A 25590-nucleotide genomic window follows, 5' to 3' on the forward strand; every position below is an offset into this window, starting at 1 on the left:
ACCTGGAGAGGGGAGTTCACAGGCTCTGTTTTCCTGATCTGTGAGCTCAGACTGGGCGCTGTGGGAAGGCTCACCCCGGCTTCCACCCAAACCACACTCCCCAGACTCTCGGAAATAGAGACACATGTGGGTGACAAAGGCAGCTTTGCGTTTGCATTTTGTGTTTGTGTCTGTGTGAGCATCGGGATGATTAACACTACACATGTATTTGACACACAACAGCCTGTCAACTATTGAAACCTATGCTATATTGTCGTTGGGCGGAGGGCACTGTAAAAAGCAAACATTCACGTTTTTTAAGCCGGTCTTTCCCCCACAGATTCGCTTACATTTCCCCTGCCATGCGGTCTCTTTCTTGAGAGGAACAAGCAGTCAGGTCAGGTCCCTTGGTCAAATGTGTGGGTGGAAAAGATACTGGGGGGAGGGGTGGCGAGAAAGAAGGGAATCCCCCACCCCCAATCAGTGGAAGGACTTATGGTTGCTCCCAGACTCGGAGAGGCGCCCCAAATGCCTCATAGGCGCCCTGACCTACAAAAAGCAGAAGGGGAACAGCAATTTGTGGTTGTTCATTTGCCATTTATTGTTCTGCACATACACCTCATGAGCACCAGGTGGCGATGTCCTCTCACAGAGCAACACCAAGGACTTCACGACACAACGGATAGTTTTTACATTAGGACATTCACCTTCCCTCTCCCAGAAAACCCCCACGAAAATGCCAGTGACCACGGACAAGGATAGGGGACAGGCCCCTTCCTGTACCACGCGGGGTCTTCTCCCTCCCCTCTCATGCACACGACAGTGCAATACCAGGACAAGTACTTTTGACCAAGTGTAAAACCATAAAGTCCAAGTTCTACAAAAGGGCAGGAGAAAGGGTATGAAACACAAAGGCACGCACAACCACATATACACAATTAACCTCTAAGGGACAGGCGTCTGACAGAGTTTGTCTGCAATCCCATTTGTCATCCCTGGAGACTCAGGAAGGGGAAAACCAGGCAGCTGGTGGTCCGGCCATGACAGGCAAGGCATGGGGTTCCCTGTGCAACCCAGGGAACAGAGCAGGAACAACACTGGTGGGGAAACGTCCCGTGTCCCAGGGATCGGTGCTCAGTACCTCCGCTGGCAGGGTGCTCACTGTGCCTGAGACCGTGCCTTTCTAGGCTGGCACAAAGGGCAAAGGGTTGCCTCCCCCCTGCCCCCCGCCTTGCTTGGCACAGCGTTAAAAGGAAATTCAAGATCCTTCTGCCCAGAAAGTCCCACCAAAGCGCAGCACAAGGAGGAGGTGCCCCCTGCTGAGCATCCTCAGGGAGGAAAAGAACGGAGGGTACAGACACGGTCGGCATCCTAGGGGTAAGGTCTTGAAGGTATTAAGACTTACCCTCGAAGTGGTATTACCCCTGGCACACCGCCTGCCTGCCTATCCATTCTCTGAGTCCCCTTCCTTCTTTTCTCGGCTGTCCCCTTCCCCACCCATACCTTCTGCCCGAGGCAGGGAAATCAGCCTGTCCCCGCTGCCATGGCCAGTTGTCAAACCTTATTTGCCTTCTTTCCCCACCTCCTGCTCCACAGCTGTGTGTTTCTACCCATTGACCCTCGGTCTGTTTCCTCATCCCTGTGGGTGAGAAGCTCAGCAGACACTTGACCCAGGTGCTGAAGGGCAGAGATGTACTAGGTGTGCAGTGAGGCTCTTCGATGACCTCTGGGACAGGGTGGCCTGGCAAAGGGCACGGTGGGGGGGGGGGGGGGCGGATATTAAATGCCTCAGCCATGTCTCTTCCGTTGAGTTCAAGTGTTTCCTCCCGACTGGCAGGAAACTGTGCCCTGTGGTGCAGTGGACTCAGGCCCAATCTCCTGGTCCGCTGGTGAGAGAAGATGGTGGCCGGCTGACCTGAGAGCTGAGTTGTCAGGAAGGATTCCTCTCGTCAGAGCTCCCTCTGCTGGAGCCAGCCATTCAGAGAATAAGGAAAGGCCCAGCACCAGTACCTCCCAAGGAACTGGGCGACACTCAGGTGCATCCACTGGCCACACCAATGTCAAAATGGCTGTAGGCAAACAGCAAGCGGCCACGGAGCCAGCTCTCAGGAAAGCCTGGCTTCAGGTTCTAACTTAAGTACCATTTTTGAAGGTTCTTTTGTTTCCATTTTTCTAGCATCAAAAACCTTCCAAATATTATGAAATATATATGGATATATATACGTCAAACCCCCAAAACATGAGGTATATAAATTCAAATTAGTATCCAGAGGAACTTCCCCCAAACACATAGTTCAAAGAACCCACTTTCAAAGGGGGAATTGGGTTTCCTTTCTTGATCCCCCTTCTCTCCTCCCTGACCCCCAATTCATTCCTTAAGGGAAGTGAAAAGCAAGAAGAATATTGGGGAGGGGACAGACAGAGTCTTGGGACACAACCCAAATGCAGGTTGGACTGGACCATGATGTGGTCCCAACCCTGTTGGGAATGAGCTAAAAAGTCTGCCTCCATGCTCTAGGTCAATCTGTAATAGATGAGGGGCCCAGCCCCCTCTGGGCTCTGATTAGCAAGTGTGCATGGAGACAGATCGAAGCCCTCATAGAAACATGACCGGATAGACTGGTTTAGATATGGTCTTGAAAGAGATATAAAAAGGGGTCTGTCCAGTCCTCACCTGACACATATCCCCAAGCACTGTTCCCTGGGGGCATCTAGAAAGATACATGATTGTTACCATTTGGGTCCAAGTTTACTGTGGAAATTGGTTGGCAAAGGGTGAAGAAAGTCAAGGAACCGCAGCCTGGCTGTTTGAGTCCCATCAGAGCTGGAGTTTGACAGTTTGCAAAACAGAATGGGAGAACAGGATGGGACTGTCTACCAACCTGGCCCAGTGGTGCACACTCGCGCACACACACACACACATATGCGCATACATAGATGGCACAGAACCCAGCCTGGGCTCTACTCACAGTGACTTGATGAAACTCATGGAATCTTTGAGCTGGTCTGGGATGAGTTGGGAAGAAGGCTATGGGCTCCTCTCCCTGAGGACAGTTCAGATGCTAAGTGGGATGCAGACTCTGGTCTGATCAGAGAGGGGCTGGAAACATCATGGGATGCCAACCCAGAGAGGAATCCCAGAGTCCGTCCATCCACACAAGAGAACCAGATGCCTCTTTGGACAGGTCGAAGATGTGAGGAGGGAGGGCCCAGAGAGGCCAACGACTATTCTGAGAGCCGAGTGTGCTCCCAGAAGCCTTTGCTTCCCTGACCCTCTTGGTGAGAAGTGCTTCCTCGCTGAACACCGAGGCATCGACATCTGATGTCACAGCAATTTAGCGGTTCACCCCTTTGCCCCCCAATCTTGCACAGTGAGAGCTCCTCGCCTCCAGAGGAGGAGAGAAAAGCAGAAACTCCGCTCTCAAAGCAGAGTGGAAGCAGCAAGAAGCCAGCTGAGGCATTGAACCTCAGGCTTCACAAGGCCAAGGTATGGAGTGCCCACGCTCTGTCCATACCCTAAGTGTGCTGACCGTGCCCCTACTCAGGGGGGCGGGGGGGGGGGTTCTTGCCTACCCAGCACCGAAAACTCCATGGGAACAGACCGAGGATGGCCCTCATCCCATGTCCCCTTTGTGGTGGATGAGGTTTATGAATGACATCACCTTATTCATCTCCCTCCCCGCTGTGGCCAGGAGGGATGGGGAATGGGGATAGGACAGAGCGGGAAATGAGGGGATTGGGAGGGCATGGCACCAACTTCCACCTCGATTCTCCCACTTCCTGCCCTGTGGTCCCCGCAGCCCCTCCTGGCTCAAAGACCCTCCAGCTCAGTCCTTCTCCTGGGTAGTGCTGTCCTCGGAAATGCCCTGGGCAGCCAGCTCAGCCAGCACATTATCCAGGTAATTGGCATCTGGGTAGCCGTGACCCGTGAGATTAGAGCCAAACTCTGTCTTGTGGTGGACCTCGTTCCAGATGACGGTGTCTGACTCGCCAGTGGTGCTGGAGGTACCGATGGCAAAGATGAGGCGGCGATCCCAGGCCACAAGCAGCAGCTTCAGCACCTGAGCAAGGGGAGGCAGGAGACCAAAGGCAGACATTCAGTGTTGGTCAGAAACTATGTCTTGATGGTAGGGTCTTCCCAAGGGTCCATGTCTTCTGGCATCATGATGCCCCCAGCGGCACAGTGAATAGAAAGAATTTGGGGGTGGAGTCAGGAAGCCGCAAGGTAAAGTCTTGGATCTGTCACCAACTAACTGTGTGACCTTGGGCATATTCTGTCCCCTCTCTGGGCCTTAATTTCCTTACTTACAAAATGGCAACGCTCTGATCTGCTAAATGGTACGAGGGCTTTCATAGCAGTGCCTGGCACCCACACCTCAACAGATGTTAGCTACCAGCAGCCTGGCTAAAAGACAGGATCTAGGAATTCGAGGCACTCATGATCCAAGAGCCTCTGAAGCGTGTCCGCCATTCCCTCCACCGCCCGAATGTGGCATTAGTGCACCCTCAGCTAGTGGTGTGGCAGAGCTCTCCGGTGACATGGTTGAAGTGGGGTGACCTCTGCCAGGCCATTTCACATTCATTTACTCACCTGGTCCTCATAACCACACATGGAGGCAGATCTGGCAGGGGCTACTATTGTCTCTATTTCATAGGTGAGGCCCAGAGAGGTGTTCGGGCTTGAAGAGTGTTCTCATTCAGCTAAATTTTTAAAAAATGGCTGTGGAGCAAGACAAGGGCCTAACACCCTACCCAGCATGAAGACGGCCGATAAAAGTGACCTGGATTCAAAAAAGAATGACCGTCGACACGCTGTGGGCTGGAGGTGGGGAACTGTAAGAGTGGTAATACCAACATGAAGTAATGGCACATGGTAGAGATACGATCGACCCTCCCCCGAGGGTTTACTTACTACGTAGCAAGCACTGGGTCACGTACCAGTGACAACAACTCGACAAGACAGGTATTCTCCTTATCTCCTTTCTACACACGAAGAAGCTCAGAAGATAAAGACTTGCCCTGTTCGTCCAGCTAGTACATGGCAGAGGGGGGCCTAGACTTCAGGACTGCCTGAACTTACAGTCTGTGGTCTGAGTTACTACTCTGTTGACTCTCAGATGTGGATCCATACAGAATTCATGGGGGAAGATGCTTCTGAACTGTCGGAGAGGAGGGGGGAGATACAGCTGACCCTGAACAACACGAGTTTGAACTGTGCAGGTGCACTACACGTGGTCTTTTTTTTACAGTATAATATAAAATATAATATATATATAATACATTAAAATATAAGTATTTTCACAGTATGATACTTATGATTTTCCTAATAATATTTTCTTCTGCCTAGCTTACTTTTTTGTAAGAATACAGTATATCATACACACAACATACAAAATACGTGTTAACTGGCTGCCTATGTTATCGGCAAGGCTTCTGGTCAACAGTAGACTGTTAGTGGTTAAGTTTTGGGGAAGTCAAAGTTATATGTGGATATCAGCTTTGGGAGGATAGAGGTCAGCACCTCTAACCCCTCAGTTGTTTAAGGGCCAGCTGTCCATTAATAGAAAAGGACATGTAGACACAGTAAATGAATATGAGCCAAGGCATGTGTAATTATAACAACAGCTGTCACCATGCTGGGCATTTTACAAATACTACTTTCACTTAATTCTTAACAACATCCTGTCCACACAGATAGAAATTATAACCACTGTTATATGGATCCAGAAACTAAGACCTCAGAATGTTCATCTTTACGCCAGTCCCCACATCTGGTAAATTGCTAAAGTAGGACTCGAACCCAGGCCAGTTTGTCTCCAAAGCCCAGGCTCTTATTACCTCACTGTGCAAGAGCCCAAGGTTAAGGTCCCAGACCAGCAGATGTGAAGGATAAAGGTGAGGAATTAGTGAGAGGGGAAGGTTCAGACCCCCACCATAGTAGGTCTTGAATGCCAAGCTGAGAAGATCGTACTTTGTAAAGAAGGAAGGGAAAGATATCAGAACAATTTTTTGGGTTTTTTTCTACCTTATTTCTTTTCAACAAAAAAGTTTGGTGGTAGAAACTGTACTTTAAGATACTTAACCTGGTGGCAGGTAAAAGATGAAAGTATTTATGGGGCCCCTGGGTGGCTCAGTGGGTTAAGCATCGGACTCTTGATGTCGGCTCAGGTCATGATCTCATGGTTTGTGAGATCAGGCCCCGTGTCGGGCTCTGTGCTGACAGTGTGAAGGCTGCTCGGGATTCTCTCTCTTTCCCTTTCTCTCTGCCCCTCCCCCTGCTCATGCTCCTTCTCTCTCTAAAAATAAATAGATAAACTTAAAAAAAAATGTATTTACTAGGTGGGTATGGCAGGATTAGAAAAGGAGTCACGTGGTTTGGTGGGCAGTTCCCTGGGAAACAAGCCAGTGGGGTGGTGGCTCAGAGAGAGAGTCCAAGGAGACTACTGTGTCCAATATGGGTCCCAGGGATTCTGGGTATGTCATTAACAAGAGGAGGGAGGCCTGGAAGAGAGGGGAGCAGCTCTTGGCAAGAAGATTCAAGTTTTAGCAGTAGGACTTCACAGCGGACATGTTTAGCCAGCGGTTGGGACTGTAGAGCTGGGGCTCAGGCACAGAAATATGGCTTGCTCGGGGCTCAGGATCAGGACTGGTCCTGACTTCTAATCTGAGGACCCTGCACTGGGTACATCTTCACCATGTGGTTGATTTTCTCATTGTTCCACATGATCTGCTTCCTCCTCTGTAACAGAACACCCATGCCCTTTGCCATGGGACCCAAGGGGCTGCCTTGTAGGCAGTTCATGACCCTGTTCCTTGTGTGGTGTTCATGACTTGCTGGGGCCTGTGAAAGGCGAGTAGGAGTGACAAGCTTCCAGCAGCAGCTGTAGTGGGTTCACACTATTCCACTCGGATTCTCTCTTGCTCCTCTGCTCCCTTCCAGGAGAAGGGCAGAGACCATAGAAAGGCTGCTCCTTCAGCCTGGATTCCAGGACACGGAGCCCCACGGAGCAGACAGAGTGGACTCATAGCAGCCAAACAAGCCACAGCCACTGGCATGCACAGTGCATGAGAGTCAGCCTTTGTTGATGTCAGCCTCTGAGACCAAGCTTGTTACCCAGCAGGACCTAGAGAAAGCTAGCTAAAACCCACTTCCGGTCCAGCACTGCACCCCACAAGAAGGGGCGCGACACCCCCTTAGATCAATGGTTCTTTTCCTTTTTGAGATCAGGGAAGGTTTGGAAATCCAATTGTTTTCTGGCCTTAGCCACAGAAAAATGAACATAAAGATTTTATTCTAATTTTACAATTCATAGAACCACTGAAGCTTGAATCATGAATCACTGGGGATCCAGAAACCCAATCATTTTTCCCTCTGTCTTTTGGGAAATTCATAGAATACAGAAGTACATTAAAAGAAAAGAAAAAAGGTAATCTGCCACAAATTAGGATCCCTGCCCTGGAGCAGTGCCTCTGAAGCTTTAATGTACTGTCAGATCACCTGGGATCTTGTTAAAATGAAGGAGTTTCTAAGGTTCTGCATTTTTTAAAAAAGTGTATTTACCCATTTTAAGAGAGACAGAGAGAGTGCAAGTGGGGGAGGGGTAGAGAGAGAGAGACAGACAGACAGAGAATCCCAAGAAGGCTCCATTCTGTCAGCGCAGAGCCCAACGCGGGGGTTGAACCCACGAAGTCATGAAATCATGACCTGAGCCAAAGCCGGATGCTTAACCAACTGAGCCACCCAGGTGCCCCGAGGTTTGGGCTTCAGTGGTTCTATGAATTGTAAAATTAGAATAAAATCTTTATGTTCATTTTTCTGTGGCTAAGGCCAGAAAATGATTGGATTTTCAAAACCTTCCCTGATCTCAACACCAAGCTTCTAGGTGTTGTCACTGGTGCTGGTCCCAGGACCATCTGCTAAGCAGCAAAGCCCCCTGGGAAAGCATCCTAAAATAGATGAATTATTGCCAGTGCTATCCAGGAGAGGAAAAAGCCCTGCCCCAACTATCCTGCAAAAGAAAACATTCTAATCGTCCCCACCTTAACCTACAGTTGACTCAAATATGACCTTGTTACCATGTGCGTCTATGGTAAAAAGAGACTCAGCTCTTTAGCCTGTGCACAGCAGGAAGCAAAACTTGGGGCCCTGACACAGAAGCAAATCCTACCCCCCAGCCCCCCAAACCCCCGTTCTTACTTTTCTCCCTTTCTCGCTGTCTGGAAGGTAACAGTGTCTTGGGAAGCCACGGGCACTGAAACTCTTCCCAGGATTTGGGTGTTCCGGCCCCTGAAAGCAGAAAGGAAGTCAGCGAAGGGCATTTTTCAAGATGTTTTTAATGAAGGGGTGCAGACCATGCGTGACTAATTCAAGTAATGATGACAATAATAACGGTCACAGCGTCTGGACAGAGAACAAATCCCAAAGCAGTGATAGCAGTGGTTTCCCACCTGTTTTGGAGTCGTTAGACCTGCATTTGGACCCAGAGCGGCCACCTCCCGATGTGTCAGCTGGAGCCCTCTCTTGGGGTGTGGGTTCCCCCAGCCATCGAATAGGGAGAGTGTGAAGGCTAAAGTGAGCTTGGCACCGCAGTGCATAGTAAGAGCTCAGTAAACGTTCATCATCATCATCATCCCCCCGGGGGCTCTGGCCACGGGCTCTTTTGTTTTACCAAAGAGGAAAACTTCAGCCTAGAGAGGTCACAGGGCTTCTCCAACATCAAAGGCTTTGCCAAAATTTAAGCCCAGGCTTCCTGAGGCACATGATGAACTTTTTCCCTCTAAAGTACTCAATATAACAAAAGTGCCTCTGAGCCAGGAGCCTTGGAGTCATCTTTATCCATTCATCCACTGATGTGCGTGTAGGGTCTTGGCTATTGTGAATAATGCTGCAGTGAACTCGGAGGTGCACTGATACCCCAATTCAGCAAACAAGCAGGGACAGAAACTGACGCAGAATTTAGCCAGAAGCCAGGCTTCCTCATCAGGATCGACAGGCCCCCTTGAGAAGCTCAGGAAAAGTGAGGGATTTTTCTCCCAGAACCAATGCATCCATCCGCCCCCCTCCCAACCGCTTCCCACCCCAAACAGAAATGTTTGTCTATAATTTCTGAGCATCCCTAACCCCCTGAGGGTCTGTGGAGCCATTTAAAAAATCCCTTCTAGATGAAGCCAATCTAATATTGATAATTCCATGCAGCTCCTAGCACCAGCTCTCACACAAATGGTAACTGTCGTGGCTGAAAAAAATGAGTCCAGGAGTGAATGAATGCATGAATGAATGAAGAAACTATAAGAAAACACAGACTTTTCATTTTTTTCTTATAGTGGATGGTGGTTCCAAACTGATTTTTTAGAAGTTTATTTATTTATTTTGAGAGAGAGAGAGGGAGAGCAGGGGAGGGTCAGAGAGAGAGAAAATCCCAAGCAGACCCTGTGTGTCAGTGCAGAGCCTGATGCAGCGCTCAAACTCTGGAACTGCGAGATCATGACCTGAGCTGAAACGAAGAGTCAGACACTTAACTAACTGAACTTACCCAGGCACCCATCCCTCCCAAATTGAGTTTTAAATCCTGTGATTTAAAAAGATTTTTAGTAGCCTGGCTCAAGATCATCTATCCTTTCCAAATTGAACATCTTAAGCGCGATACAGGAGAAGGGAAATATACCCCTGGGCTGAGAGAGGTAACAACATCTTCTTGGAGACGCAGGACGTGACAGTTCTGAATTTCATAGTCCCATGAAATCACAGCACATTTACAACACGCTCACGGCCACAGCTGTTTGTAAGCCAGACTGCCCAACTCCAGAGACCATTCCCAGCACGGCTCTGCCCGCACCTCACCCTCCTGGGACTTGCCCGTCTGCAACACAGACACCCGCCTGGCGCTGACCCCAGGAGGCTGTGTGCTCTCTGCACGTCGCCAAGTGGAGCAGTCACAACTCTGCCTCCTCTAGATTGGAGACTCATTCTCTGAAGTGAAGGCAGAACTCCAAGTTCTTGACTCCTCTTGGAAACCCCAAGCCCTTGTGGTCTCTGGAGTCTCCAGGGACAGGGACAGACACAGCACTGAGGGGTCCTGCTACTGACTCGCAGGGGGTGGTCTATAGAGTGGCTGCACTGACCCCAGAGAAATGCATTTCCCTTGGCACAAGCTTGAGTTTTCCTGGACGATCCGTGATCCATGGCGTCTACACAGGCAGCAAGCGGCCCCTCAACACCACCCCTCCCACCACCTCGACCTCTGTGCTGGCTCTCCATTCTTTAGTCCCAGAGGCTGGGAAAAGAATCTCCTGCAAAATGTTGCCCCGCCCTGATCTTTGCCCTCCTTCTCACCAGGGATCAGCCACCGGCTGTCTCTCCCGACTCCCCGACTCCCATATTGTCAGTCTTGTCCCTACCATCCCAACTGGCTGCCTCCAGTCATTCCAGAAGGTCGCAGCTGCCCCCACCTCCAACCACATCTCCCTCTCCCTCATCCTCCGCACCTTCCTTGTTCAGGCCCCATGACCAGAATGGTCTCCTAACTGGTCTAATCAGGTCACCCCTCACTTCTCCGCCAGGCTGACCTTCCCAAAGTGCAGTCCCAACTACACAACTTCCCAAAATGTTGGTCGCGTCCAGCAGTGAGCTGGACAAACAAAGCCTGACAAATAAAGCTGCAACCCTCACCATGCTGGCGTCCTTCCATGGCCTGCCCACAGTCCTCCTTCACTCTCTGCTCCTTCACGCACCCTCCTCCCATCCCCCACCGTCGCAAGTCCCCAAATTAAACTCTTCTTTGTGGCCCACCAACACCCCTACTTCCTCTCTGCCACAACTCTGCTGTGTCCTCCCACTAAAAACCTTCTCCTCCATTTCTTTATGGCTCTCAAGGTTCAACTACTGGTGCCCTGCACCAGAAAGTCTCCTCAGACCCTCCCAGACAGACAGACATAAGCCTTCTTCTTCTTTACCCGGACAAGTAGCTTGCTCACATAATGCCAGTCACCGGGCACTGAGCCCCTGACCACCGTGCCCAATACCACAGCATGCACATACAAATGTTCACTCCCATTCTTACAAAGCCCCCTGCACAGGAGGTTCTCAGCTATACGGATGAAAAAACCAAGGGGCACCTGGGTGGCTCAGCTGGTTAAGCATCCAGCTTTGGCTCAGGTCACGATCTCATGGTTTGTGAGTTCAAGCCACACATTGGGCTCTGTGCTGACAGCTTGGAGCCTGGAGCCTGCTTCAGATTCTATGTAGCCCCTCTCTGTCTGCCCCTCCCCCGCTCAGGCTCTGTCTTTCTCTGTCTCTCAAAAATAAACGTTAAAAAAAATTAAAAAAAGAAAAAAGAAACCGAGCTCAGAGAGGTCTGGTGGTTGTCCAAAGTCCCAGCCAATACAGAGTCAGCCAGGATTCAGAACCCAAGTGTCTTCAGACTTTGAAGACCTCTTGTGTTGCCCCCCCACCCCCCACAGCGTTTATCTATGGTGCACATTATGTTGTGTTCTATAGTTTGGTGATGTAGACTTATTTTCTCTGACTGGCTGGTAAGTCCCTCCAGGAATAACCATATTTTTCTTTAAATTCTTTTACAGACTATCTCACCTGCTCCGGTTTATTTCTGCCACATCTCTTATCGCTAGTTGGCAATACCTCGCTTATGTATCTGGGCATTGACTTCCTCATCCCGCTAGAATGGGGGCCTCCAAGGAGAAAAGACTGTGTCTACTTTGCTCACCTTTGTTTCTCCAGCACCTAGAACATGCCTGGTCCATAATCCATCCTCCAATGTTTGTTAAATAAGAGACAAAATGGAAGAAGGCAAGGAGGAGGGAGGAAGGAAGGGTGAACTGATAAATAGTTGCCAAATAAATGAATCCTAGATCAGTTAAAAAATCTTCAGTGTGTGAAGGAAGGGGCACATTTGTATTTACTGTTAGGAATAGGGTTCAATTTGTTCCTTAGGGTTGTCTTTCAAAGAATCAAAAGAGGAAATAAATGCCTACAAAAATCAAAGCCAAGGGACATCTATTGAATAATAAATGCAAATATCATTTGACAAAGAAATTCTACTTTTGGAAAATTATTCAACAGATATACTCACATGCATACAAGGTTATCTGTTACAGTATTATTTGTTGTAGTAAAAAGATTGGAAGCAATCCATATGCCCATCAAGTGGAGACTATTGAATATAAATTAGGGTGCATGTATACTATGGATTCTCACCCAGAGCCAAGAAGGAACGAAGAATCTCCCTCTATACCAACATGGGAAGATCTACAAACTATATTGTTAATTGAAAAAACCATGGTGCAGAACAATATGTCTAAAATGTCCCCCTCTGTGTACCAATGGGAGAGGTGGAAACAGTCTTTGCTGCACATGCACGGAGAATCCTGGGGGACACGTAAGAAGGTAAGAACAATGGTGGAATGTGGGGGCAGGAGGTGAAACCGGGTGGACGGAGGAAAGGAAACTTTTCACAGTATAAAATTATCTTATTTCTCTCCGGCTGCTGTAATGAGACACCACAGACTGGGTGGCTTAAACAACAGAGATCTATTTCTCACAGTTCCGGAGGCTGGGAAGTCCAAGGTGCCAGCAGATCCAGTGTCGGGTGGGCACCCACTTCCTGGTTCATAGACTGCTGTCTTCTCCCTGTGTCCTCGATTCGGGAAGGGATGCAGGGGCTCTCCGGGGGCTCTTTTACAAGGGCACCCATCCTGTTCACGAGGGCCCCACCACGTAACCTGTTCAGTTTCACGGAGTCCCAGCTGGAGAGGAACTTGTACATGGGGTCTCTCCCACCTCTGATTTAGATGGTATGTAGGTGAGTCCTCGGATTTAGACTTTAAAGTTGATGCTGGAATGAGTTAAGACTTTGGGGACTATTGGAACAGAATGTATTTTGCAAGCAAGAAGTACAAGAAGTAATGGACTGCTATAAACTGAGAGTCTGTAACCCTCGGAAATTAACAAGTTGAAATCTAACCCCCAAGATGATGGTATTTGGAGGTTGGGTCTTGGGTGGGTGATAAGGTCATGAAGGTGAGCCCTCATGAATGGGATTAGTGCCCTCATAAGAGAGACCCTAGAGAGCTCCCTCACCCCTTCTGCCATGAGGACACAGCATAAAGATGTCCATGACCTAGGAAGCAGGGGCTTACCAGATAGTGAATCTGCCAGCACCTTGAGCTTGGACTTCCCAGCCTCCAGAACTGTGAGAAATAACTTTCTGTTGTTTAAAAGCTACCCAGTCTGTGATATTTTCTTGCAGCAGCCTGAACAGATTAAGACAAACATATTACCGGGGCACCTGTACAGCTTAGTTAAGTGTCCAACTTCGGCTCAGGTCATGATCTCACAGTTCGTGGGTTCGAGCCCCGCATCGGGCTCTGTGCTGACAGCTCGGAGCCTGGAGCCTGCTTTGGATTCTGTGTCTCCCTCTCTCTCTGCCCCTCCCCCCTCGTGCTCTGTCTCTGTCTCTCAAAAATAAATAAACATTAAAGAAAAAAGACAAACCTATTGCCTGCAAACACTGAAACTTAAAAAATAAGTAAATAAAAGCCCGTGGCTGACTCGGGAGCACCTGAATGCCAGGAGGGATGCTGTAGATGATCCGGATGGTTTTGCAGTCGGGGTGGCCGGGCAGGGAGTGAGGGATGAGGTGGTACTCCATCTTCCCCGGAGGCTGGGTGCCTGTCTTCACCCCATAAATGGTCTTACAGGTTGGACACTGCAAACTTCCGTCCTGAGGGCGCAAGGCAGGAACAGCCAGGTTGGGAAACAGTCTTGGCAACACACCCCTAACCCCACCTAACCCTGGAAGGGGACAAAGATAAAAGGCCAGGGGGACAAAATGCACCCAAATAAGTAAATTCCACAAATTAGCTCCATGCTAAGGGCCATGTAAGAGAGACCCCCCATCCTTGAAAGGCAGAGCAGCCCATGCGGGCAGGGAACATACACAGGGAGTCATTATTAACCGTGAAGTACCAAACGAGTCGGATACACAACAAAGCACTAGGGAGCAGCCTCTGCCCAACTGCTGAGCATCACAATCCTGACGAAGCTTGCTGGAAACAAAGATGCTTGGACCCCACCCCAGGCCACCAAACTGGATGGGGGGGGGGGGGGGATGCGCTACAGAAAGTAGCAGTGAAGAGTGAGAACTTTGGATTGGATTCTCAGCTCTGCCATCTACCTGCTGGGAGACCTGGAGCAAATTACTTAACCTCTCTGGGTCTCGGCTTTGTAACAGAACAAGGAAAACAATAGTATCTATCTCACTGGGTTGTTGGAAGGATTGAATTAGAGAACCCACAGGAAGTGCTGACCACTAAGTCGTGTCTCTAACTGTTATTAGTACTTTTATGACCCCTAAGGCTCGTACAGGTTTAGAAACCACTGCTCTGAAAAGAGAAAGTGGGTGTCGTGTGCCCGAGTAGATGAAGCTGACTTTAAGAAAATGGTCCTTAAAGAAGAGCTGTGGACTGGTTTTGAAGGATTGAGGGCAAGGTCTGCACAAGCAACGAGGGAGGGAATGAGTTGTTAGTGAAGGCGTTTTAAATCTTACAAAAGACTTTACATCTTGTTTCACATAGGCCTCGCCTGATATCAGCTTTAAAGGAATATTAGCCTTATTATTAGCCTTAAAAATGATTCCCGGGGCGCCTGGGTGGCTCTGTTGGTTGAGCGTCCAACTTCAGCTCAGGTCATGATCTCATGGTTTGTGAGTTCGAGCCCCGCGTCGAGCTCTGTGCTGGCAGCTCAGAGCCTGGAGCTTGCTTTGGATTCTGTCTCCTTCTCTCTCTGCCCCTCCCCACTTGTGCTCTGTCTCTCTGTCTCTCAAAAATAAATAAATACAAAAAAAAGTTTTTTTTAAAAATGGTTCCCATTTCGGGGCACCTGAGCAGTTGAGGTCATGATCTCCTGGTTTGTGAGTTCAAGTCCCACCTCTGTCTCCCTCCCTCTCTGCCCCTCCCTCCCCCTCAAATAAATAAATATTTTAAAAAAACTATTCCCTTTTACAGAGAAGAAAACTGAGGCACAGCACCATTAAAGGACTTGACACTAGTTAGGGCTTGGTCTTCAGCAGTCTGTACAAAGCCCACGGCTCGGTGGCTGTGTTGGGGCGCAGGGCAAGACTCTGGATGCAGACATATAAGGGGCCTTGGCTTCACACTGGGGCCCAGCGAGGCGTGGCCTGCACGGCTGGGAGGAGACCTTGTTCCCAGGCTTTCCAGAAGAAAGTGGGTGAGAAGGAAGGCGTGGGCAGGGAGCCATGTGTGCAGAAAAGGCTCACAGCCAGGAGAGAAGCTCTCCAGGACATCCGCACCATTTCAGGAGGACAGCGATCCTCTGTGGAGCTATTTGGGGACCTTCAGCTCAAGCTCTACTAATGTTAAAGGAGTAACTTGCATTCAGGGCAATGGAGAAGGTTACTCCATGTGGTCAACGGGACAGGAACCCAAGGCTTGGAACCCAAGGCTTGGGGCCAAGCCTTGGCCCTTCCACCTTCTGCTCTGGCCTTAACTTGCTTCATGGCCTTGGGAGAACCACTGGGTTTCTCTCTGGGTCCTTTCGTTTCCTCTTCTGTGTGAAGAAAATTTTAAACGGCATGCTTCAAAGTATTAGTGCAAAGAGGAGCTAGATTGTTCTTGAAAACAGTCCTCAAAAAGAGAATGAACATGCTAAAAAATCCCTTTAAATCCAAAATAACCTCTTAAAATACAAAACCCCAATGAAACCTTTTAACCTAGGGTCAGGAAAGTGAAAACCAGTTCAGACCGCATCATCCATCAGTGACTGAGCATGGGCTCTCTGAGACAAAGGTCCCAAGGTCAGCCCAAGGTCAGCACTCTGGGAACTTCAATCACAGGGCTATATAAAGATGAAGGGAAAAAAAATTATACCTATAATGCCAAGGAGATATCCATTTGACTAATAATGGTAATAATGCCTTGGAAAGTAGGTATTATTTTATCTCCATTTTCCAGGTGGAAAATGAAATCTCAGAGAGATTGAAAATCTTGCCCACAATCACTCAGTTACTAAAGCCAGGGTTCAAGCTTGGGTCTGCTGACTCTCTCCTCTCCTCTTTCCCACAGCAGGAGAAGTACAGAGCAGACCCCGAAAGGCAGACTTTTGGGGGGGAGGGGATGAGTAAGAAGCTGGGGACATCAGGGAAACCTCAAATTCTGCTGCGATCCAAGTGGGGTCTGGAGAAGCAGGTAGGATTTGAATTCATGGGGAGAGGGGAGTGACGGTTATTCCAGGCACAGCAAAGGACGTGAGGGATGTCAGTGGCTTAGTAAAAGCTCGGATAGTGTAAAGAGAGAGTTAGCATCTAAGGAGACTCGCAGATTCCTGGAATCCAGCTTCATGGAGGAACACTGCTCTGCCGTCAGTATGGACCAGGTGAGCATCACAGACAGCCTTCCCCTCCTCCAACAGTGAGCTTCGAAGGGACTAGAAACCTGCCCACACTGGGTGTAATGAACGCTCACTATGGGCACACTGTCAACCCCCCTTCCCCCCAAGAACTCTCATGGACTGAAGTCTATACCTCTCAGACCATCACACCCACTGTAGAGATGGGGGAGGGGAGCAGTTGGGTAAGACAGGTTTTGCGAACGTTATAATTGTGTAAGACGCTGACCCTGCTGAGAACAGCCAAGATCCTCACTCCTGCTGCCCCCAGGGTGCCTCTCAGACACCCCAAATCACCCCAACAGGGCCTTCACGCTTTTGCTCCTCCAGGGCCCATGGTGGGCGGGGGCCAGCCCCGCAGGCTGGCACTAACCTTGTTGCCATTGTTGTACATGGCGACCAGACAATAGATGTGGTAGATGTGGCCGCATCTGGACAGCTTTCCCACCAGGTCAGGCTTGACTGTTGGCTGCAGGCCCTTGTAGCCCGAGGGGGCCGTGAGGCGCTCCATACAGATGGTGCAGTCCTGGGGGCGGGAGGGGACAGAGCAGAGAGGCCTTCAGCGCTGGCCCAGCCTGGGAGGCCAGAGCATCTCCGCAGTGATTCTCGCATGATCAGACGTCCGGTGAGGTGTCCCTGTTCCTCTTCTAGAAAACCCACAAACCAGGATATATACAGACATGCCTTTGGGAATCGAAATCTAGGTTTATCTCACTTTACACAGCAGAAAAGTTCCTGGAATAATTGTTGCTGGTGGCACAGGCCACCTGGGGCTCACCACCAAAACTGTCCTCTCCTTTAGGGCGATGATGAGACACTGTCCTTCCTTGGTGTTCTCCAATGGCTTGCGGAGGAAACAGACACTTGCTGACAGACCCTTTATTTAAGCTGAACGTTTGCAAAGCAATTGTATCTCAAGTGTACCAGAGGGGCTGCTGTTTAAATAAGTCAACAAGAGGCACGCCTGGGTGGCTCGGTCAGCTCAGCGTCTGACTTTGGCTCAGGTCATGATCTCACCATTTGTGAGTCGGAGCCCTGAATGGGGCTCCGTGCTGACAGCCTGGAGCCTGCTTTGGATCCTGTGTCTTCCTCTCTCTGCCACCCCTCCCTCACTGCATATGCTCCCTCCCTCTCCCCACCCTCAAAAATAAAATAAATACTGGGGTGCCTGGGTGGCTCAGTCGGTTAAGCATCCAACTTCAGCTCAGGTCACGATCTCGCAGTGCATGGGTTCGAGCCCCACGTTAAGGTCTATGCTGACAGCTCAGAGCCTGCAGCCTGCTTGGGATTCTGTGTCTCCCTCTCTCTCTCTGTCTCTCCCCCACTCAACCCTCTGTCTCTCTCTCTCGAAAATAAATGAACATGAAAAAACTTTTTCAATAAGAAAATAAACATTAAGAATAAATAAATCAATAAGCCTATAAGAGGATTTCTCAACCTTGGCACTATTGACATTTGGGGTTGGTAATTCTTCGCTGAGGGGGCTGTCCTGGGCACGGTGACTATTTAGCACCCTTGGCCTCTGCCCATTAGCAGTTCCCTCCCCCACGCCCCTCCCCACTCCCCCATGCAGAACTCCCTCTGGCTGAGAACCACTGGTCTACATCAAGCCCATTTAAAAGTCAGTTCCCATGGGGCGCCTGGCTGACTCAGTTGGTTAAGTATCCGGCTCTTGATCTCAGGGTCATCAGTTCAAGCCTCCTTAAAAAAATAATAAGTAGAAGAAGAAGAAGAAGAAATAAACGTCAGTTCCCAGCGCTTGTCATGCTGTTTTTGTTACATTCAGACTGTTCACGGGAAGGTGGTTTAGAATGCAGCCTCGGTCTGCGGCTCCAGACCGCCAACCTTGGAGCCCTGTGGCAGCTCTGAGCGGCTCTGTAGCAGCCAGGACGCAGAAATCCGCTCCTGCTGCAACCTGTGGAAAACCCCGGCGGAGGAGAAGCTGTGGGTGAACCCTGCCCTGCCTCCCCCCTGCGCTCACCTCATCTGGCGGGTGCCGGACTTTCTGCAGATACTTCTTGAGCACTTCCTCTGGGGTTTTACCTGTGGGGGGACAGGGTGGTCAGTGGGCCACCAAGACAGAGGTAAGGGATCAAACGGCCTCATCAGGCTGGGCACGCGGAGGGGGGAGCCAGCAGCCAGGCTCAAAGCAGGCAGGGGGAGGAATTCATTCTGCAACCACATTTAAGAATCTGAAAGGGAATCGACAGGAGGAGGAAGGAGCTAGGTGTCTGGGAAGGTGGGAGGTGTGCCTGCCTGTCTTTCCCTCCCGCAGTCTTTTTCCTGACAGCCACCCCCCCACCCCGCCCCGGGCCGGCCTGTTTTCACCAAACCCACTTTTTAACTGAGATGGGTGGTGTGGGGCTCTCTTCCGTGTAATCAAAGAGCCTGGGCATGCCCACACGATGAGGCGAGGTAGCAGAAGACAGCACTGTGTAAACTGTTACGCGTTAAAAAAAAAAAAAAAGGAGGTAGGCTTATCACATGCTTTTTACAGTGTGCCGAGTACTGTCTCGGTCTGTAATGTGGTGTCAAAGTGATTTTATTTTCATGGGAAAGCAGGAAGCTATGCCCACAGCTTCCTTGGCCGCTGACGGTGCGGGAGACCAGCAGCAGGGAAGCATCCTTACAGGCTGCAGCGATTCTGGAATTTCTCTGGGGGCTGGACCTCTAGGAGGCAGCCCAGCCTGAAGGCAGGAGACAGGATGATACAACCTTAAAAAGGACCAGTGCCTCCCTGGGGACCCCTCTTAGCTTCTCTCAGCTTCTATTTTCTCACCTGTGAGATCGGGCAAAGCAATAGAGCCCACTCAAAGGGTTGCTTTGACAATTAAAGAAGCTAATGGACGCATAGACCTTTAGCACTTTTCCAGCTAAGGGTCCAACATGTGCTATTAATAATCACAGGAAGCGCGGGAAAGTGTGAAATCCTGTCATTTCCTATCAGACTATGAACAGGGCAATTGAGTTCATTTAAGCAGAGAACTCTTGATGGCGTAGAAAAGTAGGGCAAGGGTTTGAGGAAGCAGATCATGCAACCGCCAAAACCCAGGATGCAGGCCCTTCCTTCCCACCAGCCCGCTTCGAAGAATGAAGCTTCTGTTCATTGAGAGCCTCTTGCTTGCCAGGCCCTGGGCCCAGTTACAATATACATGAGATCTCACGGACCCTTCAAAACAAGGTTGTAAGGTGGGGGCCTGGGGTGATGGTCAAGACATTTAACAACCAACACCAGCGGCCAGAAAGACCGGCCGCAGAGCTGAGACAGGGTAGACACACATCTGGACCCCCTGGTGACGGGACTGTGCACAGGGAGGAAGGAGTGCCTGAAGGAAGGTTCGAATGGTCAGCCTAGGGGCTCTGGGGGGACGCAGGGCAGTGGTCACTCCCTGTCATGGATGCGTTCTGGGGCACACCTGCCCCATCCTTGTTGTGAGCATTTTTTACCCCATTGTAAAGGAAAGAAAAAGGGCTCTCTGCGGTCACATGACTTGGAAGTGTCACAGTCAGGACTGGAACCCAGGCTGTTCTGGCTCCAGGGCCACAGTGACAGCCCCCTGTATCGTATTTTATGCGTCACGCTTGGTGGTTCTGTGTCTCTATATTTCCAGACCGTGTTTTTGCACTTCTTAAGGTGCCTCCCTCTCACTCACGCACAATCCACTTTGGTGCAATCAGCAGAACAGGGGCTAGTTGGGCCCACTTAGCAGACGCAGAAACGAAGGCACAGAGGGTGAAGCCACGGGTATGACCTTGGGTGATGGCGGCAAAGCCACGGCCGAGGCCCACGCCTTTGACTCCCATACCCCCTAAGACAAGGAGGCTGATACCTTTCTTGGCCTGCTTTTTGGTGGTCTTGCGGCTCGTGTTGGAAACCCCCGGGATGGATTTGATTTCGCTCTTGCTGACCGGGGGCGGGTGGAGAACCAGCTTGGGCGGCCTGGTGAGGCACACGGGCAGCCCGGCTGCACTCATGAGAATCCCGGTGATTCCTGGAAGGGCAGGGCGTGAGCGTGGACTGCAGAGTTAGTTCCCAGCATCCCACCAACCGCCCTCCCCGGGAGCCTGCCCCGCTGTTTCCCCGGCACAAGCTCTCGTGACTCACTCAGCCTCCCCTGGCCCGCGCTGCCTGCCCCAGAAATGTGTGCGTTTGCTTCTCTCCAACAGAAGCTGTGCTTCTTCCCCCCCTCCCCACCCCGCTCCCAACATCCACATTTGCTTTCATTCAATTCTTTCTTTGCGGTAAATGCTCACCACCTCCTTGGCCCGAGCTTTCCTTTCCCCCCCGCGCGCCTTAAAGCAAGCGCTTACCTGCCAGGGCCGGATTAACAGGACTGGACCCATTGAGGTTCTTTACTGGCACAGTGGGGACCCTGTGGAAGGAAAGAGCAGACACATTACGGTTTTGACAAGTGGGGTGGGGTTGGAACCCCCAAAATCCACTCACTGAGAGGTCCCTTTTCCGACAGAAACTACTTATCTCTATTCAAGGCAGAGCCGGTTCTTAGCACCACAAGCAGGAATGTTAACGTTTCAAATCTAAGTCAGACCATGTCACCCCTCCCCTCGGATCCCCCCAAATTTGCAATGGCTCCTTAAGTCTCTCGAGGTCCCGGCAAAGCCCACACAGCTCCGCGTGACCCGCCAACGTCCCCCCCACCGCGCTCAACCCTCATCTTCCTGGTCTCCTCACATACCCCTCACCATTTTATCCTGCTCCAGCTGGGCCACACTGCTGCCTCAGGGCCTTTGCCTATGTGGCTCCTTCTGCCTGAAATGCTCTACCAGCAGATCTCTGCCTCACCTCCTCCTACAGATCCTTCAGTCTGGGCTCACCTTTTTGTGAGGTTCCTGAGACCATCTCATTTAATACCGAGACCCACCCCTCCATCCCAGCCCGGGACTCTCAATCCCTCTTGCCTCACTCTCTTTCGTTTTTGTTTTGTTTATCCCAGGGAACTGATGGTTTAAAATTTTTTTTTAAGTTTATTTATTTTGAGAGAGAGAGAATGAGCAGGGGAGGCACAGAAAGAGAGGGAGACAGAGAATCCCAAGGAGGCTCTGGGCCGTAGCATGGAGCCTGACGCGGGGCTCGAACTCACAAACCGCAAGATCATCGCCCGAGCCGACACCAAGAGTCGGAGGCTCAACCGACTGGGCCACCCAGATGCCCTGGAACCGATGGTTTTTAAAAAATAAGCTGTTGCTTTACTCTCGCCCCCTCCAGAATCAAAGCTCCACACGGACAAATATCCTCACAGCCTGACACTAGCAGGCATTCAGTGAGTGTTTGTGGAGCGAATGAAAAATGGAGAGGCAAGTTCAAGCCCGGGTGGGTGTACCAAGTGGCTCCTGAGAAGCTTTTAAAAAGACAGAGCCCCAGGCCTGAATCAGAATTCCCATGGGGGAGGAAGGGGGCACGGAACCTGCATTTTCTCTCGCTTCTGGAGAGGATCCAGATAAGGTTGATCCCGGCCTGACATTGGGAAACCACTGCTCCAACAGCTGTTACCCCTCCTTTTCGCTGAGAAATCTAAATACCAGGCAAAGCCTCCTCCTCTTTCTGTCCTTCTCCCCAGAAACCCGAGCCAGGCTCTGGAGAGGAGTCCGCACAGCTGCCTGGAAAGGCGAGGCCTCCCACGACGCCAAATAGAAAAACATGGGGACACGTGGGACTGGGTTGTGCGCCATCGCCCCTGCCACCCAGGCTTCCACAGATGGGCTCGGAGGGGGAAAGGGAGCTCGAGGACGTCAATGGACTAGGTCACAGATGACTCCAGGGGCCAGAGAGCCTGAGAAGCCAGCAGATCTGCTATGGGGGGTTGGGGGGTAGGGTGGTGCTGGGAATACAGGAGGGGAAGGGGTGTGTTCAGTTGTTTCTTTGCAGTGTTCGTTATCTGCTTATGTGCTCATTCATACAGAGCCCTCCTTCCGGTTGGACTCGCCCCTAGAGCCTGGGGACACGGCGGTGAACAAGACAGCCTGTGGCCCTTCATCCGTGTGTGACCCTGAAGAGCCCACCTGGTACCAGGCACGGTTCTAACCGCTCACATCGCACAAATCCATCTAAGACTTCCAACAACCTCCACAGGAGGCGCCGTTATCATTAGCTCCAATTTAATGGGCAAGGAGGTTGAGGCACAGAGAGGGTGAGCAAACCCGATGGAGGTCACACAGCTAAGGATTCAAACCCAGGAAATCTGGCTCCGGAGCCCGCTGTTGTAGCCACTCCCCGTGCTGGGCTCTTGTGTTTCTGCGACCCCTCTGTCACCCCACGTGGCAGACAGAGGACATGGGGAACAAAGACCGTGTGGAATAAATCTAGGACTACAAGAGAGGGGCTGGAATGGGGGGCCTCAAGGCTGAGGAGAGGGTCTGCCTGTCCCCCACATGCCCACAGGGATGGGTGCTTCCCGGGCTACGCTGAGTCTTCTGGGGCCCCTGTCCCTTCCCCGGGATGATGACACGTGCACCAGGGCTGTGGGAAGGATGTGAAAGAACAGATGTGGGAGCATTTGTGTCTCAACAGACCACCACAGCCTACTTTCCACCCCCAGGATAAATCAAACCCGGATGGGGAGAGGGGAAAGCTGAATTCAACACAAAGGAAAGCTGGCCAAGAAGAGAGGCTCAGCCTTGCTTCTGGACTCTATGGCCTGCCCCCCAGGGTGAGGCCCGGCATGGTGGACTGGACTCAGGGAACCAGACTGGAGCCCCAAACCTGCCAGTAACTCCTCACAACCTCACCTGTGAACCTGTGAGGGTCTGGAGTTAGCAGGTGCCAGGGGATGGACTTCTTGAAGACTCCCTGCCCCAATGCCTAAGAGCAAGGCAGCCGCCTAAGCTCTGGGTCCCCTGCGGGGACTGACTGGCCTCCCCGCCGCTGGTCTGGAAAAGGAGTGAAGGAGTCTGGCGGCCTGTGTCTGTTCGCAGGCTCCCCACCAGGGGGCAACGCTCACAGCCCAGCCCTGCGCCTGCCTTCCCACCCCCTTACCAGCTCCGAGCACCACCCCCCCCCCCACCCCCCCCCCACCCCCCCCCCACCCCCCCCGCCCCGGCCCCCACCAGGAGATAAGTAGCTGTGATCTGGGTGACAAAAGCCACCTTTGTTCCCACAAACTGGACTGGCAGGTTTCCACACCCAATCTGGTTAACCAGGAAAGAGTCCCCCTAGCACACCATGGGCAGCCCGGGGACCCAGGGACGGGGCCAGGTCTGAAGAGAGGGAGGGTCCATATGAGGACCCAGGACTCCCGGGAATACCGTGGTGGGGGCCATGCCAGGAAAGGGAAAACTTGTCAGCAGGCTCTGGATGGTGGCAGTGGACTTAAGGAGGAAGAGATCTGCTGACAAAATACAGAAGGGTACAGTGGAAGGAGGCTTGCACAGGGGTCAGGAGACCTGCCTTCCAGCCCAGCTTGGCACTGACCTTGTGCCTTTGGGAGAGCCCCATGGCCCCTCTGCACTTCGGTGACCACATCCAAGTTACCACACCCAAGAGCAGGGCCACCCTACATCTCTGTCCCTGGGGTCCCTGTGAGGATTCAGGATCTAGGTCAAATACTCTATAAACTGGCAAGCCCCATGCAAATTGGGGGGTTGTTTACATTTTTGTTTCTCAACTGGAAGAGGAAGTCGGGCTTGATAAAGCCTTTTCCTGCTGGAATAGTCCAGTTTTCTGATTCTTGAGGACGCGGAGGGCAAAGTGTAAAGCGGAGACCCGGGCAGTGCACAGGATTGTTGAGGTGGCAACACCTGATCAGCCCTCCCCCTCGGTGACTGGTTAAAATGAAAGCGGTGGAGGCGGCCGGCCGTGGAGGCGAGGCGGCCCATGGAGTCCCCACCGGTCACACACCCCCCCCCCCATTCCCCTCCCTGCCGGTACATGCCTGAGCCCTCCTTCCAGAAATCAGCAGGCCAATCACTGGCATGCCTCTCACATCCTCCAGCTGGGCCAAAGCTGTCTGGCCTCAGCATCGGAAGACACCCCCTCCCCATTCTGCTGGGCTGTTCTCAGTTTCCATTTCTGTCCCTCAAATATAAAACTAAGAAAAGACAAGAGCTGGCACGGTGGCAGAGAAGGGGGCTGATGGCAGGAGAAAAGCTCTGCAGATACCATGGTGAGAAACAGTGGGGTGTTTTTGGAGTTGTGAGCCAACCCAGGAATCCTCCTACAGGACAATGGTCTTGTCTCTCCAGCAACCGAAGTCTCGCTGGAGATAGAGAAGCCTCGATTCTGGAGGAGAGGGCCAGAGGGGCGACTCCCGCCCCCCACTACACAGCCCCCCTCTTTTCTCTTTACAAACCCCCTGCTTGTGTGTCTGAATAATTCACAGGGTCTTTTGTTCCCCCTCAAACCCTTCTCTTCAGCCCACCTCTCCCGCCCTCCCCGGTCTTCCTTTTTTCCGTGGGAAAGTTGCTTGAAGAGCTCACGGACAGGGAGGGCGGAGGGAAGGGGCCATTCCACGACAGAAGGTGGACGGCAATGCCAGACAAAGGGAATAAGCACGCTAATTAAATGGCCAAGAAAGACTGAAGGAGAAAATGGTGGTGGGGGTGAGGGTGGTGGTAAGAGGTGAAAAGGGAAGGGGCTGGAAGATAGAAGGGTAGGGCGGGGCCTCCCCTGTCAGGAAAACAGAGCGGAGAAAAAAGTGTGTTTCTATAGGCCTTTTGAAACAGCACTGCCCCCGGACCTCCACTCCATTCTCCACTCCATTCTCCGGCTCCGATTCCGCTGGGCTGGCGGGCAGGGGGAATAGAGTGGAGAGAAAGAGCTGTCGGCTTCCTCAGTGAGGTTTAAAGTGAGCAGGGTGTCCTTGCCCTCAATTATGGCACGAGGTCACTTGGCTTTTGCCAAGGGCACCAGAAATGAGGTGGGGCGTTAGAGGCTGCTCAGCTTTGACTTTAGTTCGACTACACAGCACACATTCAATAGATACACATTAACAACAACAATAATAATAGCAGCTAATACTGACCAAACTCTTACTACTGCCGAGCGTTGGGCTAAATCCACACGCTGAGCACTGCCTTTAATCCTCATGACAGCCCTGATAAGGAAGGTACTGTGACTGTCCCCACTTTACAGAGGAGCAAGCTGAAGACATAGGGTGCAAAACTTGCCCCAAGTTGCACGCGAAGGAACTTGGGTTCCAGCCCGGGGCAGTCAGGTGCTGGAGGCTGGGTTTCTC

The 25590-nt window shown here is 51.4% G+C and overlaps 1 protein-coding gene across 2 annotated transcripts in view; it reads right to left on the reverse strand.

Moving 5' to 3' along the window:
- Positions 1–555: 555 nt before the first annotated feature.
- DTX4 (deltex E3 ubiquitin ligase 4) overlaps positions 556–25590 on the reverse strand; it is a 36950-nt gene continuing 11915 nt past the window's right edge. For both annotated transcript variants that reach the window (XM_053899679.1, XM_019414474.2), the window contains exons 3-9: positions 20711–20772; positions 20230–20391; positions 18381–18442; positions 16773–16925; positions 13557–13718; positions 8177–8266; positions 556–4040 (exon numbers count right to left, since the gene is read on the reverse strand). In XM_053899679.1, coding sequence (XP_053755654.1) covers positions 3807–4040; positions 8177–8266; positions 13557–13718; positions 16773–16925; positions 18381–18442; positions 20230–20391; positions 20711–20772 — 925 coding nt within the window. In that variant the 3' untranslated portion in view covers positions 556–3806. The remainder of the gene's footprint in view (positions 4041–8176; positions 8267–13556; positions 13719–16772; positions 16926–18380; positions 18443–20229; positions 20392–20710; positions 20773–25590) is intronic.

The sequence above is a fragment of the Panthera pardus genome, unplaced genomic scaffold, assembly GCF_024362965.1.
Source record: "Panthera pardus isolate Hobbes unplaced genomic scaffold, ASM2436296v1 HiC_scaffold_12, whole genome shotgun sequence".
In the NCBI taxonomy this organism is placed as follows: domain Eukaryota; kingdom Metazoa; phylum Chordata; class Mammalia; order Carnivora; family Felidae; genus Panthera; species Panthera pardus.